General features: G+C 45.0%; 1 protein-coding gene across 1 annotated transcript in view; it reads right to left on the bottom strand.

Moving 5' to 3' along the window:
* Nucleotides 1-21,904, bottom strand: part of LOC147117226 (raftlin-like) — a 167,058-nt gene that overhangs the window by 40,058 nt on the left and 105,096 nt on the right. Inside the window, exons 6-7 of the mRNA XM_085988025.1 lie at nt 13,737-13,940; nt 6,646-6,752 (exon numbers count right to left, since the gene is read on the bottom strand). Of these exons, the coding sequence (XP_085844151.1) occupies nt 6,646-6,752; nt 13,737-13,940 (311 nt within the window). The remainder of the gene's footprint in view (nt 1-6,645; nt 6,753-13,736; nt 13,941-21,904) is intronic.

Genomic DNA, 21,904 nt, shown 5'->3' with positions numbered 1-21,904 from the left:
TAGAATTATAGCAATAGCCAGAAAAAATCAATAAGCAACTAACCTGTTGTTGATCCCTTTAAATAGCGCTGGTGAGGGGCCCTTCCTGCTGCTGAACGCTTGTTCAATTGTGTGAGATTAAGAGAGGGCATTGGCTGGAGCGTTGAGTGCTCCAAAATGGCAGCGCTGGCGTCATTTCAGAGTTGCACACTAATTGACGTCATGATCTGCCCGCTCTGCATACTTCCGGCGGACGTTAGCTGAGCGTGTGCTAACACCTTCACCAATATGGCATCCGACATGGTTCATGGCAGAAGTGTGTGCGCGTGCAGCGGACTCCATTTTGGTCCCTGAACGACATCCATAGTGTCCAAACAATGGGAGCTACAGAGCCCAATTTCGCCCCCCTTGACTTAGAAATTGGATTGTGTAGCGCTCGTTTCTTCGGTGAAAAATTGGTACTGATGGATCTAACATGATGTGTGCTGTGCGTGCACTCATTCCGTGCCAGGTATGCACCACACGCCATATTGGTTAGGGCATCCTGTAGTCATTCAGGCGCCCGCCTGAAACAGGTGTTAGGCCCCATTGCCTATGCAGATGGTTGGCGACTGACCACAGTATGTGCTGCGGAAACTGCGGTCAGTTTTCTCAGGCACAGGGCAGCCAAACCAACGGTCTTTAAAGGGGCCGCCAGAGGCTGCCAACAAAAAGGACTACCCCTTTTGGCTCCACATTAAATCTGTGGGCCGCCACTGGCCACTGCTCACCCACTCTTCCGATCACCTCCCTCCCACTCCCGGACTCACGGATGCTCTGGTGCCAGCGATCCTGCTGGCTGATCTTCAACCTCTTTATGACTGCTGCACTGTTTCTTGGGGTATAACTGGAATCTCCAACACATCGGTTGCACCCCAATGACACAAGATGACCAATTTTGCATAGTCCATTTGCTCATCAGTTTTTGGTGCAACAGTTCACGTTTGATGTTGGGTTCATGCTGAGCGCAAACAAATCTCTCGGCCCTTACCTTTTAAAAATATTTTCCACCTTTTTTCTGCCAGTGTTTTTCTTTTTTGGACTCAATTCCAAAGGCACTGATTGCCCTTTGATACTTTCTTCAAGAGTGTTGGCAGTCGTTCAACTGCAATGGGGAATCACAACAGAACCCAATATTGTTCTCACTCAATGCCCTCACACTCATTCTCCCAGCAAGGGTTGATGAGATAGTGATCAGGAGTAGCAATCTTATCTGATTTTTTGCCCCTGTAACCCAGGGCTGCTGAAATCAATTGTAGTGCTTGTACCTGACTATCAGATAACTCAGCACAGACCAGAAATCAAACCTGGGATTTTCCTGTTCCGAAATGATTGTTACTCACTGCTTTAAGCAGCTTAACATTTTAAAGATTTCTTTCACTTGTCTTAATTATTTGAAAGAAGTCAAACAAGAACTCCAAGAAGATGTTATATATATATATATATATCTATAAAATACATAGATATGTGTGTGTATGTTTGTGTGTGTATGTTTGTGTGTGTGTATGTTTGTGTGTGTATGTTTGTGTGTGTATGTTTGTGTGTATGTTTGTGTGTGTGTATGTTTGTGTGTGTATGTTTGTGTGTGTATGTTTGTGTGTGTATGTTTGTGTGTGTGTTCATATGCCTGCAAGGGGGGTGTGTGCATGTGTGAAGAGTGGGTGCAATATCCATGTTTCTGCTTTCAGAATATTTTATTCTTTCTTACTTTCAGGCATGATCTAACTCCATGCAGTGTACAGCCTGCTATTGATCTGATGATGGGAGAAAAAATAGACTGAAGAGTAGACCAAGGAGAAAAAATTCATATACAATTTGGGGAGCAGAAACCATGTGACATGATGTCATCAAGTATTCGTGATCTTTAATTCATTTGCTGATTCAGCTGATCCTGTTTCATGTGGAGAATAATAGATGGATGTTTGCTTTGCAGATATTAATCAATTAATCATTTTGTACTGTGCATTAAAGTCCCAATTTTTAGCACCATTTTTTCCCCAGCAAGCTCGGTTTTTAGCAGAAAGAATATGATTAGCAAATCACATAACTCTGGTTCCAGTGTATTTACTGCATGTACATGTGCACCGCATTTATGTCAAAACAGGAAGCTCACAGTGGTTTTGCAAAACAGTCACTTTACACTGCTGAACCAACCTCTAACACTTTCTGAATACTGCACTCATGCAGAACGAGTTATTAATTATTCACGTTGTCTAAAAGCGTGCAGCTTTTAACTTCACATGACCTACATAAAATATCCACAGTTAGCAATTTTAAACTTCACGTGCAACTGATTTAACCCCCATCCGACCCCACTAGGCTGAAATTATCCCTCAAAGTAACCCATTTAACTACTGTGAAGTGATTCATATCGAAAGCGATGCACATTAGCAATAGATGAAGGATTCACAATTAGGAAATTTGATATACAGCATGTATCCCACTTCTCACCATGGTGTCGTCTGGATTTATCACAGGTGGTGGATTGTCAATTAAGATGGTTGTTTGGATTTTTAGACCTCTTGCCTGCATTATTTCAATGTTGTATACATGCATACAAACGCAATATTAATCTAAATAGATTCACTTGTAGTTCTGTGAACACATTTCCTATAATTTAAAATTTGCAACTATACGCCAGTGTACGCAAACTGACAGATAGCTGCAATACTGGAACACTGCAACAATCCTTTCAGCTTCCGCCATTCCGAGTCCCTGCAACAAAAACATATCCTTCAAAGCAAAATCCCCATGAACCAAAGTAGAAGCTCCATGGATACAATATTTAACCAACAGGCAAATCTGACGTTATAACACACTTGTGATTTCACTACTCCTTTGTCATTTTGTTGGTCCATTAAATAAATATTAGAGATGGGCAATAAATGCTGGTCTTGCCAGTGACGCCCACATCCCAGGAACAAATTTTTTTTAAATCCTTTATTTCTCTTTCCTTTTTGCCTAACTAGTTAATAAATAAGAAGACATTTAGTAGCATGTTAGCTGTGCTCAGTGTCAGTAGTGGGACAAGTGGTGTGCTGGCCATTACATATTCGCTGGGAATTTCTTCAAGTGTTGTTGCTCACTTTTAAACTCCTCAAACTTACATCACTTTCCTCCATGTTGAAATCCACTTATAAGCTCTGTGCAAATAAATTAATGACCATGGTAAAATCTTAAGTCATTAGTGATACATTGATAAAAAAAACTTTAAAAAAAAACATGTACATTTAATGTACATGTATTAGGGAGAAACAATAGGGGAGATCTAAGGCAGATTCTCACTATAATAATTTTTGGGATAGTATTTATACCCTGATAATATTTAATTCAGACTATGTCCCTGCATATAAATAAAAACTGAGTCATTTAAATGTGGTGTGAGTAGGGTTAATGTCGGTTACATTTTCCGCCCATTCATAGTGAATGGATGGAAAATCTAGCCCTGATATGTTATTTTAAGCTAGCCTGCTTCCCCTTAATTCAATGTCATCACCAAAAGTACCAGGAAAACTGACAGTTTTCTTCTAATCTAATTAGAGAAATGCCACATGATGATGCCTACTGAGTGAACAAGGAACTGCTGGCAGAAACAGATTTTGTCTCAAATATTGATTACTATGATTTTTCCATTTGGCCTTTCATAAACAGGTTTTTACATTATTTTACTGAAAACCTAAATTTTGACAAGCTGTAAAAAGTTTTATATTTTGGGGAATGAGACCTCAAATTAGCAGGACAAACTTAGGAACCAAATTTATACCATTAATTCTTCACAATTGAAGGCAGGGTTTGGGAAGAGAACCATTGCAACCCTACACCAAATACAGGCTCCAGCCATTGGTGGTTCCTTTCCTTACCATGCCATGCCGTACAACAACAGCAAGCACTTATATAGCAACTTCAACATAGCACAACGTCCTAAGGCACTTCACATGAGTATCATCAGACAAAAAAATTGACACCGAGCCAAAGAAGGAGACATTAGCACAGGTGACCAAAAGCTTGGTCAAAGAAGGTTAAGGTGCATCCTAAAGGAGGAGAGAGAGGCAGAGAGATTTAGGGCTGGATTTTCATTCAGAAGTCGGGAAGGAGGCGGGACTACAACTTTTGGGTTGTAGTCCCGCCTCCATCGAGATGCGGCCAATCCACGCGATTTTCACTTGTTGAGCCCACCCAGCGGACTCAGCAGGCCAATTAAGGGCCACCCGGCAACAGGTGACGTCACAGATTGAAATTTCATCTGTCAAGACATGTGGACAGATGAAATATCAGTGTTTCACAGCTGTTTGAAGCTGTCAAACACTGACAGTCTTACTTCTAACCTGAGTCCTTCTACACAGACTCAGTTAGAAATCTCACCGGCACTGAAAGCTGAAGGCTGTCACTTTTGACAGCTCGCAGCCATTCTGCTTTCTGTGCCGGCTGAATGATGGACTCCCGAAACCTAGAGGAAGGAAGGCTGTAAAGGTAAGTACAGGTAATTTAAACTTCTTTACACACTTTAGACACACCAAACACACTTACCTTTGCACTCATGCACCCATCACTCACCTGAACACCGACATCTCGACCCCTCCAAGTCCTTCAACCCGACGGCCCGGCTCCTCTAACTTGTCGTGGTTTGGAGCCGTCGGGAATCCCACACGACAACCTTCAAAATAGGGATTAGGCTAAAAACTGCCTGTTAACTACCTGTTAACAGGCAGTTAATTGGCACTAATCCCTTCCTGCCTCGGGTAGGCGGGTCCCAGTGCGGGGCGGGTACCCGCTTCCTTTGAAACTTACATGGAGGCGGGTTTTGGGCGGGATGGTGTCGGGACCCCCGAATTCGTGGTTTTAGCCCCCCACACGCCTAAAAGCCCGCCTCACGGCACACTGAAAATCGACCCCTTAGAAAGGGAATCCCAGAGCTTAGGGCCTAGACAGCTGAAGGCACGGCCGCCAATGGTGGGGCAAAGGAAATTGGGGATGCACAAGGTGCCAGAATTGGAGGAGGGTTGGAGGACAGCGATGAAGAGGGGGCCGAAGCCATTTAGTGATTTGAACACAAGGATGAGAATATAAAATTTGAGGTGTTGTTGGACCGGGAGCCAATGTAGTTCAGCGAGCGTAGGTATGATGGGTGAACGGGACATGATGCGAGTTAGGATATGACCACCCACCATCTCCTACCCAAAAGAAATTAAGAAAAAGACAGAAAAAGAAGCAAAAAGAAGAGTTAAAGGGAGAGAAACGAAAAGAGAAAGACAGAAGCTGAAGAGGAAAGATAGAAACAGCAACATGAAGATGACAGAGACAAGAAAGAGAGTACAGGGGTAGTTATCATATTCCCTGATTTACTGTGTGCAATGCCATGGGAGGTCAACTAATCTGTTTCAAAATATGTTTACAAATATCTTCATTTATTGAAGATATATTGCGCTTATCAACAAAGCTGCTGAATTATTTGTATGAACTCAGTTGTCACACTGCTGTCCTGAACCACTATTGGACTGGGTCTGCTACCTCCATATTGTGGTCAAGAGGTTTGTGGTTATAGAATCTTACAGCACAGAAGTAGGCCATTCAGCCTGTCACACCTGTGCCAGTTTGTGAAAGGAAAGTCCTTGCACATTTGGTGATGCCTGTGCTATTCACCATGCTGCTTGGAATCTGTTATCAATGTAGTGAGAGTTCAAACCTGCACTTATCAGCTTCCTAAACAGAAACGAGTGGCTGTCCCCCTTGGATGGAGCAGTTATCTGGGTCCTAACACCCCTCTGGCGATGCACATTGAAACCAAGTTGATTCTCTGTGGCAGATACTGAAATAGAATACATAAGCCAGGCAGAACTGCAGTAATTAGGGGGTTGGAGGAATAATCTCATCAATAGAGGTTGGGTTACTTCCCACTTGGCTCCAGATAGTGCTAAAAGCCAATGCTTTATTGGGTAGGGTGGTCCTCTTTGGAATAGCAATGGGAAGCTTACAAGTGCACTGTCCTGATAAGCTGTAAGGTTTTAGCTGAGTAAACCACAGTACATCCTATGCAGACTTGGGTATTCCAATACCTTAGCTCTTGCCAACCTGGACCCATGCTCTCCAAGCATAGGTAAGTAGGGCATGTTATTTTGGGGCGAGAGCGTGCAGCCTAAGTCAGGCAGACTGAAACTCTACTTCTAAGGATTTCTCAGTAATTTAGTTTGGAGCATGATTAAATTACCATGGTAATTTAACCATGGTAATTTAACCATGCGATTTAACCATGTGATTTAGCCATGTGATTTAGCCATGTGATTTAACCATTGCGATTTAACCATGGGATTGCTTTCCACATGTGCCAGACATCCAGATGAGCACATAAAAACAACGTTATGCTTGATTTCTTACAATAAGTGAAAATTAATTTGATCTGTTATTTTTAGAGTTATTATATTATTGTAGGATATAAGTAATCAATATTTGAAGTTCTAGAATGTTTACTCAACTCCTAAGCAGGTATAAGTTTGAGGGGGAACAAGCTGTTAGAATGAGAACCAAAAGCTGCTGGTTTATCAGCTAGTAACACATATGCAGTGTGTTCCACACATTGGGTACAAATGTTTATAATGCAGGGACTCATACAGCTCCTGCACTGACACTTACATTAATCACTGTCCACTGCTCCACAACGATGGCATCATAGGTTTCACACTTGTCCTCAGAAACTCCTTCAAAGATAAAAAGCCCATCCACTGATTTTGGTACTGAATCTGTCCAAACATGAGACACATTTCTGTTCAGTTATTTTACCTTTACAGCACTAAAAAAAAATGCAAAAATTAATAAAGTATCTAATAGCACTGCAACTAAAAATACAATCCTGTTTGAATTTTTCAATTTTGTTATACAGTGCTAATCATAAAATAACAGTCCTTTTATCACTGTGATTATGAATGTCCAAAAGACCCATAGGTATTCTGGTGTCCTGCTTCTTTCAATTTGATACCACAGAAGAAATACATTATTGGCCCAGATTTCGTGGTGGTAATGACAGTGAACTGTCAGCGTTTGTCGTCATTGCCCCTCTCTGAAACTGACCGTAACTTCAGGATTTAGCGCATGTGCAGCTAAACGCAGAAATCCTGAAGTTGTGGTCAGTCATTCCCTGCTCCGCTGCAGGCTGCACCGTGGAACTCCCCAGAGCCAGCATCAGCGAAATCAGCTGAACTCATGAAAACTTAAGCTTTTCCATTGTAATATCACTGTTAAACACACCATAAAAAGTTAAGCCTTGTTGGAATAGGTACAACTGGGGTTTTAATGGCGTATTGACTGCTGAACAACCACTCTGGCCCTGAAAAACACATTGGCCTAGAAATTGGGTATAGCCCCGCTTGAGGCGTTAGAACTGGCGGAGCGCTAAGTTTATAGCCAGACGAAAGTTATCGCTGCCTGGCGAGATATTGGGTTGCATCGCCCCCAAAGGGGATTGAGGCGCTAATTCAGCCATTGCACGGTGCTCCTAAGGCGCAAAAGTTCAGGCGCTACTCAATATCGACGCGGACGGGCGCAGCGCAGGTGATCTCAATTACGGGAAACCACGAGACTTCCAGGCGCCGGCCAGCTCTTAAAGGGGTGGGTCAGTCAGCCTGAGCTTCAACACCCAATGCCCTGTAGGCCTCAGAATCGGCGCTCGCCCTTGTCTGGCGTTACAAACTTGTTCAGCATGGAGAAGGTTAGACAGAGAGCAGAGCGCTTCAGCACTGAGGCTCTGGACCACTTGGTGGCTGCAGTTGAGCGCCGTCGAGATGTCCTGTATCCGGATAATGGCAAGAGGCCGAATCAGAAGGCTTACCGACGATCTTGGAGGGAGGTTGCTGTGAGGGTCAACTCCAGCAGCATGGTGACCAGGACCCCTGTTCAGTGCAGGAAGAAATTCAACGACCTCACACGGCTCGTTAGGGTGAGTGATGGTTTAGCAAATTTCTGATTCCCTCCATCTGCAGCTGACTTCGGGCACCCTGTTGCAATGATGCCCCAATGGCCATCTGTCAGCAAGCACCCATGGCCCTTTCTGGGCACACACATGGACAGATGTCTCAAGGCCTCATGTAAGGGCTCTTGCACCATGGGGGCCATGCGATGATCTCTCAAGGCCTCATGTAAGGGCTCTTGCACCATGGGGGGCATGCGATGTTGTCTCAAGGCCTCATGTAAGGGCTCTTGCACCATGGGGGGCATGCAATGATCTCTCAAGGCATCATGTTACAGAACTTCCCCTTCTTTCCCCTGCAGTCCAAGCTGGCGATGATCCGAAAGGAGCAGCGTCGAACCGGTGGCGGACCTCCACAAGTGGTCACTCTCACGGATCTGGAGGAGAGAGTGCACCAGATACTTGGAGGACGTCTGTCTGATCCTGTGACCACTGCATCTGCAGACCCCATTACCGACAGCGAGGGTAAGACTCTCACCTTTTTCACCTGTTGCCTTCCACTTGGTTCCCCCGCCAGCATGCATCCTCAGTGTGCAGCCATGTCAGAGCCTTGCCGCAATCTGGCATGCCTTTCAGCAAACCTGTCCTTTTGTTAAAGCCACTCTTCCACCTCCCACTTTCAGATGAAGCAGCACCAACTGGGGCTCAACGCACTGAAGCTGCCAGTGCCAGTGCCACCGGAGGCGAGGACCAGGAGGAATCCGGACCAGCCGTTGCAGAATCCGGGGAGCGGACACATCTACAGACTGGGGATAGTAGTCCCCTGGAGGGGAGGGAGGGGGCTCTGAGGATGAACCAGTTGCCGGACCAAGCGGCATGCAGCAACGCACGGGGGATAGGCAAGTTCGGCCACCGTCTCCCCGGAGGGCAAGGCAGGTAGTGATGACTGCTGCACAGAGTGCAGATGAGGTGCGTCGCCTGGCTGAGATGAGCAAACAGGCCTGGGTCAGACACACGGAGCTGATGGCTGCAGTCGAGAAGATGCCTGAGTCAATAGATTCATTGGCTAAGAGTATGTTGGACTTCGGGGCAACAATGGAGAGGACTCTCCAGGGCTTTGGGGCAACAATGGACAGGACCCTCCAGGTCTTCGGGGCAACAACGGACAGGTCTATCCAGGGCTTCGGGGCAACAATGGACAGGACTATCCAGGGCTTCGGCCCAACAATGGAGAGGACTGTCCACGGCTTTGAGTCGGCTATGGAAAGGACTGTTCAGGGCTTCGGACAATCCCTGGAAAGGTCTGTCCAGGGCTTGTCCGAGGCAGTGGAGCGGTCGGCACCTGCCTTGTCCGAAGCAATGGGAAGAACTGTCCAGGCCTTCTCCGAAGCACTGGCACCTGGCACACAGGTCCTCACTGTTGCCACGCAGTCACTTGCTGGGCTCCTCCACAGCCAGATTGACGCAACGCGATCTCTCACTGTAGCCACCCTCTCTGCATCAGTTAGGATCAACCCGGGCACTTCCAGTCCCATACAAGGCCAGGAATCAGTGGAGCATGCAATTGTGGCGGATGAGCCGAGCCGCTCCCCTCAGATAGCCAGTGTGTCGTCCGACCATGGTGCAGGTGTCCTCTCTCGGCAGGAGACCATTGCACATGCCAGCGCTGGGACGCTTGCATTGCAGCTGCCACCACCTGCAGGCCACACTGCTTCCAGCCATGGTCACATCAAGCATCCTGCGTCCGCACCCTCCAAGCCCAGGGGTCGGCCAGGCCATCCCTCAGGGGCTTCTGCGCTTCCAGACAGTCAGCAGGCGTCCCCCAGCCTTGAGCCCGCCACTGGGGTCCAATTATGTAGGAGCAGCAGGGAGGGAAGGGGCCGGGCGCGAAAGAGAAGTCGTTCTCCCTCAAGGGGCCAGTTGTAGAGGGAGGTGCTGAGACGTTTGTTTGTCCAAATTCAAGGACACCCTCAACTGTTGTTATATTTGCAGAAGGTTTGTTGAGTTTTGCGGCTTTGCCGAAGAGTTCACAGTTATTTTGAAATTTATGGTTTCTGTTGACATTACGTTGTTTAGCTGTAATGAAAGACTTTTGTGCCAATAAACAGAAGTTTCAATGTGGCATGGTGCATGTGACTAGTTTCAGTGATGCTGGCATTCAGAGGCCGTCAAACATCCAAAGTGCGCATGAGTTAAGACTCTCATCATTCCGCCACAGGGGTCTCGACACGAGTCCAGATGAGCCTCTGACGTATGGCCCTTCCACTTTCAGCAGCCCTTCCATCTTCCTCCTCCTCCTCCTCCTCCTCCGCCTGCTCTTCCTCCTCCTCCTCCTCCTCTGCCTGCTCCTCCTCCGCCTGCTCTTCCTCCTCCTCCTCCTCCTCTGCCTGCTCCTCCTCCGCCTGCTCTTCCTCCTCCTCCTCCTCCGCCTCCTCCGCCTGCTCTTCCTCCTCCTCCTCCTCCGCCTCCTCCTCCTCCGCCTGCTCTTTCTCCTCCTCCTCCTCCTCCTCCGCCTTCTCTTCCTCCTCCTCCTCCTCCTCCTCATACTCCTCCTCCTCCGCCTGCTCTGCTGGTCATTGAGGGACAGCTGGAATTGGCTGGGTGCGTCGATTCGCCAAGTTGTGGAGCATGCAGCAGACGACGACGATGTGTCCCACTTGCTGCGGTGAGTACTGCAGGGATCCCCCCGAATGTTCCAGACATTGGAAACGCTTTTTGACAACACCAATAGTGTGCTGTTTACTGTGCCTGGTCGCCTGATGGCCGCTGCTGATCAGCTCTTCTGCTGGGGTGTCAGCCACACGGAGTGTTGTCATCAGCCATGGCCAGAGAGGATAGCCCTTGTCCCCAGTAAGCCAGCCTCGTCTTCGAGGCAGCCCCTCAAAAAGGTTACAAACAGAGGGCAACCGCAGGATAAAGGCATCGTGGCTGCACCCTGGGAAATGCGCGGTGACTGCCATGATGATTTGGCGGTGGTCACAGACCAGCTGCATGTTGAGGGAGTGGAACCCCTTGCGGTTGCGGAATTCCTAAGGATGATGGCATGGCGCCCTCAAAGCCACGTGTGTGCTGTCACTCGCCCCCTGCACCATGGGGAAGTCCGCAATAGAAGCGACACCCTGCGCGCGCTCCGCCTGCTTGTGCAGGGTCCGAGGGAAGGTCATGAATTGACGCCTTCGCCTATAAAGGGCATCTGTAACTTGCCGGATGCAACAGTGGACTGCAACCTGAGCGACAGTCGCAATGTCCCCAATGGCTGACTGAAAGGATCCGTTGGCATAAAAATTGAGGCCATCAGTCAGTTTAGCGATCACGGACAGAGAGGTTCTGCAGCGTTCACGCGGCTGCAGATCCTGATCAAGCAGGTGGCACAGATCAGTAACAATGTCCCTCCAGAATCAGAGCCTTCCCAAACACTGCTCCTCCGACATGTCAAGACTTGTCACCTGCTGCCTAAAGACCCTCGCAGCTTCCCGTCGGACTGGCTGACCTCCATTGCCCCTCCTCCTTCTGGCCAATCCCGGCCCTCTCTCCCGCCGTCTCTCTGCCCCTTCACAGTGTTGGGCGATGAGGCCGTCGCCCTCCAAAGAAGCTCCCATTCCAATGCCAGTTGGTCAAAAGGCTTTTAGGTGTAGTGCTGCAAGTGCTTCGGACAGGTTTGAAGGTCCCAAGTACTGTAAAGCTAAATTCCCAGAACTCCGCTCCACATTAGCTCGCCAACTCTCTCCAGCAACGATCGCAATGAGCAGGCCAAGTGGCTGAAGATTCTGCACTAGAGCTGTCCCCTTTAAATAGCGCCCCCCTACTCCGAGAAGGGCCTGTTAGCCCTCCCTCGAACTGTCACTAATAGCGCTGGGCGTTAAGGCTCTGGGTGCCACCCAATACGCGCTCAGGCGATCCTAGAAGGCGTTGCACACTGAAATTACATCATGAACTGCTTGCGGGCGCGCGCAAACACTTAGCGCAGGCGCTAAATGTATAGTCAATATCTGAGTTGTCACTATCTTCATAGTGAACGCCCCAACATAGGGTATCGCCCCAATTCTAGGTCTCTTTAGGCGCTCAGCGCCGGCGCTACCAACCGAATTTCTAGGCCATTCTATTTTTGCAGAATGTTAACTTTCTCCATTATGATAGCAAATTACTAGAGCTTTAAAATAATTTTTTAAATCTTTTAAATTTTTTAACAAGTTTTATAATGATATTTCAGCTTCCACCTTAACCCTATGTGTATGTCCCAATCTTTATTTCGTTCTCTGTAAAAAAAAAGTGAATTAAATCAGTGCTTTTTATTTCCTGGTTCGCTGTCAGTGAGAATTCTTCAATGTGATTGGCTCCTTAGACAGCTTGATGACATCACCACTGGAGATCCCCTTTTGACAGTGCTACAATCAATTTAACATAGCAAAAGCTCAAGTTTTCGCCATAGAGATCGCGAGGCCTTTGTTTAAGGTCACTGACGATCGCTGTCGCTTCGCCACTGACCGTAATTTCCGGGCCATTATTGTTTATAATTAGCTAACGGTTGTACATGTGACCTCTATATTTCCACTTACCTTAAGCTCATTCAGTGCTACATAGAATTGTAATTGAAACATTAAAGTAAAATAAGACCGATAAATAGTACAGGGAAAAAGCAGGGGAAATTGAATTAAGTGGAGAACTCTTTCAGAGGGCCCACACAGACACAAATGGAGAACATTCAAAGCAAATTAGGTGCTGCAGCAGTGAAAAACACCCAAAGCAAGGGCTCCAACACGGAAACAAAGCAGCATATGCTAACCCTTTCAGTACAGAATGTATTTTGGCCGGAGTGGGAGCAGGAGCAGATGGGTAAGCTTTTCCCACCATCTTAGGAATACTAAAAGGTTTCCATCCAGCAGCGCCAGTAAAAATCTTACCCATGTGTCTGTCCAGTTCATGTTGCAGTTTTAGCACCACAGATTTTTTTTTAGGAGGGATAGCTAAGCTTGTACAATTGTAAATCTACAGCATATCATTGCTTCTATTTATTTATTTAATGAATCTATTTAGTAAATTATAGCATAAACCACAGTCTAATGAAGTGTTTGATCTACCACCTTATAAAATCGAGGAAGATCACAAGAGCACATGATATAACCAGTACGTCAAAATAAATAATGAAGAGGTTTCTGTTTGATCCCTGGACTCACTACAAATTACCTAAATATTGGGCAGGCAAAAACGCACTACAGCTCATAGGGAGCAAGGGTGGTCTTGCTGGACTGGTCTGAGATGCCAAGCCCGACAAAAATGTTTAGCGCAAAAAACAAAATTGTAGCAATCAGCCTTTGTTGTACCCAACTAACAGACTGACATCTCCAAAGATAAGCAAATATACCTTTACATTTTTTATATCTTAGTAATTTGGTGGAATTAAACACTGATTTTTAAACTGGATTGCTCCATGGGAGTCAGGGAAAGAAGTACCTCAGAATTATATCAAAACAGTGAAGGAGCATCACAGTTTAACAACGATGAGCATTTCCAGCAGAGAAGTTTACAGATTAGAAGATGATGTTATCAATTTACTGTCCGAAAAGTAAAAACCATTTTTAAGTTTACCTTCTAAGTGAATTTCAAACTCTATTATTTTACCATTTGGCAGAGCTCCCCATAGAAGAAAACAGTTGAAAATTAACTTAACATTTATATCAAACACATATTCATATTCCACTTAGAATTTGCGTCAGTAATATCATACCATGTCTCTCACAACAGATCGATATATAATATATCTCAGCTCTATTACAAATGAAGCTAATTACAAGTTTCATATGGAAAGATTTGGATTCTGTACCTGTTGGTGTTCCCATACAAATCAAAGCATCCACCAACAGGGCTCCCTTTGTGAAGTGCTGGGTCATGTGCTCTAGCCAGTCTGCTTCTATACTGTTAATATCCTGTCCCTTTTTACAGATCTTCAGTGGAATTGTGGCTGTATAATAATTGTAAGATTTCTGGTTTGCTTGTGGTTTATTGAAAAGGAGAAACACCTCATTTTCTAGAAAGAGACAAAAAAATTTTAATTATGTGAATTTAAAAGAGAATTACAATTATATCATATACAACATAGTAAAGTACTTTTAAACATCCAATATTTCTATTATTTATACTGGATTGGGTGTAACTAAGTTGAACAATATACCATTGTTTCTCTTTGCATTGTCAGAAAGTACTGATCAATGAAAATCAGGGTCTACAGGGACTACTCCGTGATTGTTAAAGCACAACTAGAAACTATTAAAGTACTATCGTTCAACTAGGGATTATTCTTAAAGAACTAAAATAGTGTTCGATTAGAGGCTATTCTGAGACTATTAAAGCAGGATTTTGCTGAATTCTATTTTGAGACTGCTAAAAAACTAGGAGAGTACTAAAAGTTAAATTTTAATATTTAACCCCAAACTACTGCTCCCTGTATATAATATGTAAATACAATATCTTTGAAGGCAGTATACTCAGCCAGCAAGTGTAGTGTTTATCTTTTAAACTTGTGCTACTGCTCCTGTTTGGTATTCGTTTTACAAAGCTCCCAAATGTATAAGGATTTCTATCGGGGGGGAATTCGCTCAGGGTTCTCCCGCTCCGCAACCGTACCTTGGGTGGAAGTTCAGCGAAAATCCCGTTTACACATGTAAATTGGGTTTTCCCCAAAGATATGGCAGCAGAGTAGGAGAAACCACCGAGGAAATATCCAGCATACATTTAAGAATGCGTCTTGCGTTCTAGTATACCAAGTAAAATGGTAAAACTCTCAAATCAGCAGGATTATTTGCCACTTGCATGTTCTCTGTTCAATTCCAAAATAGCTGCCTCATATGGTGTACACCATTCAGATGACATTAATTTTTAATTCATTCTCGGGTTGTCGCTACCAAGACTGGCGTTTATTCCCCATCCCTAATTGTCGTTTGATACAACAGTGTGGCTTGCTGGGCCACTTCAGAAGGCAGCTAAGAGTCAGCCATGTTGGTGTGCAACTGAAGCAACACATACGCCAGCCCAGGTAAGGACCAGCTTCATTGTTCCAACAATCTGACAGATTTTTAAAAATAATTGAATTAAAACTCTCAAACTGCCATGGTGGGATTTGAATTTACACTCTCTGGATTAATAGACCAGACCTCTGGATTACTAGTCCAATAACATAACCACTATACTATCAGACCTTTGTACGTTGTGACTAAACTTCACATACAGTAAATATCATGCAGGCAAATACAGCAGCCATTTTGCATGCAACAAAAGAGCAATGGGCTGAATGACCAGTTAATCTATTTTTGGTAGTGCTGGTTGAGGGAGAAATGATGGTCAAGACGCCAGGCAATACACCCTGCTTTTCTTCAGACAGTACCTTGGGATCTTCAATGTCCACCTCAACTAACAGAACAGAAAAATAGGATCTTAGTTTAACATCTCATCTGTTGAATGGTGCCACTGACAATGTTGCACACCCTCAGTAGTGGACTATTGGCCCAGTTTATGTGTTCAAATCCTGGGGGTTGTTTTGAATCATCAACCGCCAGCCTCAAAGGCTAGAAAGCTGCAAACTGGGCCAAGCTGATTTGCACCTGAGATGTACCCAACAGATTATGGCAAAGTAAATATTCAGTGAAATATAGCAATATCACTGTGTTCATTTGTTTCCTCATACATTTTTGATTATGTGTGTATAGTGCAACATTTTCAGGCAAATTACTAAGGATACAGAGTGAAAATTATAAAACGTATGTGGTAAATAGAAAAAGCCTGGTCTTGAACTGGGATTGTTGTTTGTTTCCTTCATACCATATAACATCATTACAAAGACTAATATAGCAAGCATGTTTCAGAGCTATGTCAATATCTATGTACATTTTATATTCCCCACATTATTGCCACCATTAGACATTTAAACATTTTCAACATCAGAATATGGAAGCATCTTTTGATCCCTGGAATTTATTGGACTATAGATGCAGTCTTTTGTATTTGAATGTCCTTTCAAATTAATTTTCTTGTCATTAATGGGCAGGAAAGGGCTGGAAATGGCTAACATATGGCTTGTCTGTGCAAACATCTGCATAAAAATAAATAAAATAATGCCTAATAAATCAAAGCCACATGATTGTAACATGCACAAAGCATGACAAATGCAATTTGCTAGCTTATAGATTGCTGTGGTTTATGAAGATTTGACAGCTTTAACAGCTGTCTCGTTTTCATCTCAGGGTCTGCTTTATTAGTGTCCCCTTTAAAACTCATTGTTCATCTACTGAAAAATCATTCATCTTATGTTGACAGCCAAGAACACAGCATACTGTCTCTACTCTTATGCACTATGCTTATGATACCATATTTCTATATGGATATTTGTGGTGTTAGAAGGTACTGGGGAAAGATTCCTCTGAGCATTAAATGTAATAAAATTGTGAATTACTTTTATAAATGGGTTTGCGATTTTGTTGCAGATAGACACAAAGTACTGTATTTCTCATTGTCAATCTAAAAATGAATATTTCTACATTAATAAAACCAACTCAATTTTTGTTTTAGCTCTGTCTTATGTACTGAAGTAACTAAAGAAGACTCAAAGCATTGAGTCATGTTCTGAAAGAATATCCATACAGCACCAAAGGCAAGAAGGCTTGAAAGGTATCTTGTACCTAATTGTGAACAGTGACTTGCACACTTTATTTCACAAGTGAGCTATGAAGGTCTTCCTCGTGAAATAATTGGTCATAACAGATTCTTCAGCCACCTGCCCCTGTCCTCTGTGATTTCCTTCCACAACCTTGTTATGTCTCCACCCACCTTTTAAAGCAATCACAAAATTTACCTCTTAGACCACAACTTCTGTCACCCCCTCTAACTTCTACTTCTTGTTTGCACAGCGCCAGGTCATTGGGATATTTCATTACATAAAAGGTATTATATAAGTTGTTGTTGTACTCCATTCTATATAGAGCAGAGATAAGTAGTATTACTTTAATAGGGATTTATTATCAGCATTGAGTGTGTTTAATGCTCCTCCTTTGAGGCACTTCTCATCTTTGGAGATCTGACTTGCTGCCATCTTCAAAGTTAGTTTACTGGGAATGGAATTTTACATTTTTAAGGATCTTTCAGCTCTAAATAATAATTATTTGATAAATGAATCATGACATTGCTAATAATATTTAGCTCCAAGATTGCGAAAATACTTGCCAACTGGAAGTGACCCTTATTGTAAGCACTTGAAGACTGCTAGTTATAGAGGGAAAAGTCCCAACAGTTTAAATTTACTCACAAACTTTACTTCAAAAAATCCATTTAAATAATCCATTTAAATACCTTGGGGGAGAAATTCGGTATCGCCCCATTTGAGGCGCAATCATCGGCCAGGCGCAAAGTTTAGCTCCTGGTGCTAATTATCACCTCCAACTGTAAACTTGGCTTCTATCGCCCCTGGAGGTGATTGGAACGCTAAATCAGGCGCTACACACCTCTCTTAAGGTGCAAAGGCCGAGGAGCGAGGCGCTACCTCAGAGCGCTGGCGGAGCTCAGGTGATGTAAGTTAGCAATGGAACACAGACACACTGGCGCCAGCCAGTTCTTAAAGGGGAGGGTCAATCTTGCTCTCCAGCCACACCCTGCTCATTGCAGCCTTGAATCTCGGCCTGGAGAGACCTGTACATCAAATCTGCTGGAAAGAACAATGGAGAGGCCCAGGGAAAGAGCTTAGAGTGCAGCCCCCATAGTCTCTTCTAAATCGATGCAAGGAAGGTCAAATCAAAAAGAACCTGCAAAGTGCTGCTCAATACCCAAAACTCCTTCACACAGTGTTGAATCTCTCCAGAAATCTCTCTCTCTCAGAATGCATGGTGCAAAAATGTCGCCGACAAAAAAAGGCAGGAAGAGGTCGCCTTTAAATAGCCCTCCCCCAGTCCCTTCCCGACTGCAAAATGTTCCCCTCTACCTGTCATTGCTAGCAGCAGGTGGAAAGGCAGGGGATGCCACTCAATATCCGGTCCGGGGCACTACTAGGGCGTTGCATGCTCGACTGATGTCATGATCTGCGGGCGCAGGAGATCGTGGCGGCAGTGTTTAGCGCCGCCGCAAAATGTCTGGTCAATTTCGTGAGCGGTGCAAAGATTGCTGCGCCCGGGCGCTAGTGCCCTCTTAGGTAATTTAACAATATCTGTTTTCTAATACATCCAATACTACTGTTAACCCCTTAATGTACACATCTATTGTAGTTTTAACCTTAAATGCAGATACAATGGTGACAGTTTAATTGCATTCATATCACATAACTGCTGTGGTTTTATTATTTCCATTTGTTAACTTCTTTTGAATTATTTTCTTAATGAAAATTCTGAACAGTGCCTATTAGCCAAGGCTGCAATAAAAGTTCTGATTTACTGGTGGAAGGAAAAGGATGAATTAGAGTCTTTAACATTTAAAGCTGGCTTTCTGAAAACAAATGCCAGAAACCAATTGGTTACCATGGACAATAAGCAGACACATTTGATTGCATTCATACTTTCACCAGATGTAACCTGAGAAAATGTTAAATAGTTCAAGAGTGTGAGGATTTTAAGAACCAATCGGAGGTCAAAGGGACACATTTGTGTTCATACAATTGTGTAATTAAGGATAAAATAATATTAGTCTAGAAAATGCGCACAATTACTGGAGATGATGCTGAATATTGGACCAATTAAAAACATCAGCTTATTTTAAACTGCCCTAAAATGTCTGGGGAGAGAGGACTAAGGTAAACAGGCCATTAAAGACAGGAAATCATGAAAAGATAAAGTCGGGAAACTGACTAATAAGAGACAGCTCTTCCTGTGAGAGATTATATTAATGTTCTGATCTTAGTTCAGAGCTGCTTGGGACTGCAATTCCTGGAGTGGGGGAGGGTGCAACATAGGTGGATCGCCCACAGGGTGCCAGTAATTTGGGGCAGAACCTAAATCTACCAGGTTTCCATCCGATGTAAATTGTATCTCAAATTGAAATCCGGGGGGGGGAGGAGAGCGATGAGATGGAGAGGGATGAGATGACAACTTTTCCACATGCCTCCTTAAGCCTTAGGGGCTTATCAAGTGGTGTTCCCAAGCTGCCCTGGGAATTCTGTCCATTACACCATCCTTAGGCCCAGCAGAGTCCATGCCTACTGAGAACACGAGTCCCATGCAGACACTTCCCAAGATTCCAATCATTTAAGTGAGCCAAGGTAATCAATCCCAGATGTGATTGATTATCTTAAAATGGCTGCACCAATTTCCCTTTGGGGAAACATTGAAAACTTTTCAGTCATGTCTTTTTCCCGTTAAGGGCCTTGAGACACCTCCATCATATGGGCAGGGTGCTGCTTCAAATTTGTTTTTATTCCTTCCTGGGATGTGGGCATCGCTGGCAAAGCCAGCATTTATTGCCCATCCCTAATTTCCCTTGTGAAGATGGTGGTGAGCTGCCTTCTTGAACCACTGCAGTTACTGTGTTGAAGTTACACCCACATTGCTGTTAAGGAGGAAGTTCCAGGATTTTGACCCAGCGACGATGAAGGAATGGCGATATATTTCCATGTCAGGATGGTGCGTGACTTGGAGGGGAATTTGGAGGTGGTGGTGTTCCCTTGCACCTGCTGCCCTTGTCCTTCTAGGTGGTAGAGGTCGCAGGTTTTGGCAGTGCTGTCGAAGAAGCCTTGGTGAGTTGCTGCAGTACATTTTGTAGCTGGTACACACTGCAGCCATGGTACACCGGTGGTGGAGGAAGTGAATGTTTAAGGTGGTGGATGGGGTGCCAATCAAGCAGGCTGCTTTGTCCTGGATGGTGTCGAGCTTCTGAATGTTGTTGGAGCTGCACTTATCCAGGCAAGTGGAGAGTATGCCATCACACTACTGACTTGTGCCTTGTAGATCGTGGAACGGCTTTGGGGAGTCAGGAGGTGAGACACTCGCCACAGAATAACTAGCCACTGACCTGCTCTTGTAGCTACATTATTTATGTGGCTGGTCCAGTTAAATTTCTGATCAATGATGACCCCCCAGGATGTTGATGGTAGGGGATTCAACGATGGTAATGCCATTGAATGTCAAGGGGCGGTGGTGAGACTCTCTCTTGTTGGAGAGAGTCATTGCCTGGCACATGTGTGGCGCGAATATTACTTGCACTTATCAGCCCAAGTCTGAATGTCGTTCAGGTCTTGCTGCATGCAAACTCTTCATTATCTGAGGAGTTTCGAATGGAACTGAACACTGTGCAATCATCAGTGAACATCCCCACGTCTGGCCTTCATTGATGAAGCAACTGAAGATGGTTGGACCTAGGACACTGCCCTGAGGAACTCCTGCAGTGATGTCCTGGGGCTGACATGATTGGCCTCCAACAACCACAACCATCTTCCTTTGTGTTGGGTATGACTCCAGCCAGTGGAGAGTTTTCCCCCTCATTCCCATTCAATTTTATTCGGGCTCCTTGATGCCACACTCGATCAAATGCTGCCTTGATGCCAAGGGCAGTCACTCTCACCTCACCTCTGGAATTCAGCTCTTTTGTCCATGTTTGGACCAAGACTGTAATGATGTTTGGAGCCAAGTGGTCCTGGTGGAACCCAAACTGAGTATCGGTGAACAGGTTACTGATGAGTAAGTGGCGCTTCATAGCATTGGCGATGACACCTTCCATCACTTTGCTGATGATTGAGAGTAGACTGATGGAGCAGAAATTGGCTGGATTGGATTTGTCCTGCTTTTTGTGGACAGGACATACCTGGGCAGTTTTCCACATTGTCGGATAGATGCCAGTGTTATAGCTGTACTAGAACAGCTTGGCCAGAGGCACGGCACGTTCTGGAGCACAAGTCTTCAGCACGTTAGTTGGGATGTTGTCGGGGCCCATAGCCTTTGCTGTATCCAATGCACGCAGCCGTTTCTTGATATCACGTGGAGTGAATCGAATTGGCTGAAGACTGACTTCTGTGATGGTGGGGACCTCCAGAGGAGGCCGAGATAGATCATCCACTCAGCACTTTTGGCTGAAGATAGTTGCAAACGCTTCAGCCTTGCCTTGTGTAGGCTCCTCCATCATTAAAAATGGGAATGTTCATGGAGCCTCCTCCTCCTGTTAGTTGTTTAATTGTCCACCACCATTCACGACTGGATGAAGCAGGACTGCAGAGCTTTGATCTGATCCGTTGGTTGTGGAATCACTTAGCTCTGACTATATGATGCTGCTTCTGCTGTTTAGCATGCATGTTGTCCTGTGTTGCAGCATCCCCAGGTTGGCACCTCATTTTTAGGTACGCCTGGTGCTGCTCCTGGCATGCTCTTCTGCACTCCTCATTGAACCAGGTTTGGTCCCCTGGCGTGAGTGACGGATATGCCGGGCCATGAGTTTACAAATTTTGGTGGAATACAAATCTGCTGCTGCTGATGGCCCACAGTGCCTCATGGATGCCCAGTTTTGAGCTGCTATATTTGTTCTGAATCTATCCCATTTAGCATGGTGGTAGTGCCACACAACACGATGGAGGATGTCCTCAGTGTGAAGATGGGACAGTGCAGTGGTCACTGCTACCAATAATGTCGTGGACAGATGCATCTGCAACAGTTAATTAGTGAGGACGAGGTCAAGTAGGTTTCTCCCTCGTGTTGGTTCTCTCACCACCTGTCACAGGCCCAGACTGGCAGCTATGCCCTTCAGGACTCAGCCAGCTTGGTCAGTAGTGGTGCTACTGAGCCACTCTTGGTGATTGACATTGAAGTCCCCCACCCATAGTGCATTCTGCGCCCTTGCTACTCTCAGTGCTTCTTCCAAGTGGTGTTCAACATGGAGGAGTGCTGATTCATCAGCTGAGGGAGGGCAGTAGGTGGTAATCAGCAGGAGGTTTCCTTGCCCATGCTTGACCTGAACCCATGACATTTCCTGGGGTCCAATGTCAATGTTGATTTCTGGATCTTCTTTGGGGCAGGTACCCTGTTGCACCTCCAAGAG

The sequence above is a fragment of the Somniosus microcephalus genome, chromosome 5, assembly GCF_052327205.1.
Source record: "Somniosus microcephalus isolate GS21.2 chromosome 5, FLI_Smic_1.0, whole genome shotgun sequence".
Lineage (NCBI taxonomy): Eukaryota > Metazoa > Chordata > Chondrichthyes > Squaliformes > Somniosidae > Somniosus > Somniosus microcephalus.
Note: the sequence above shows the minus strand (reverse complement) of the source record. Positions and strands in the feature narration are given on the sequence as shown.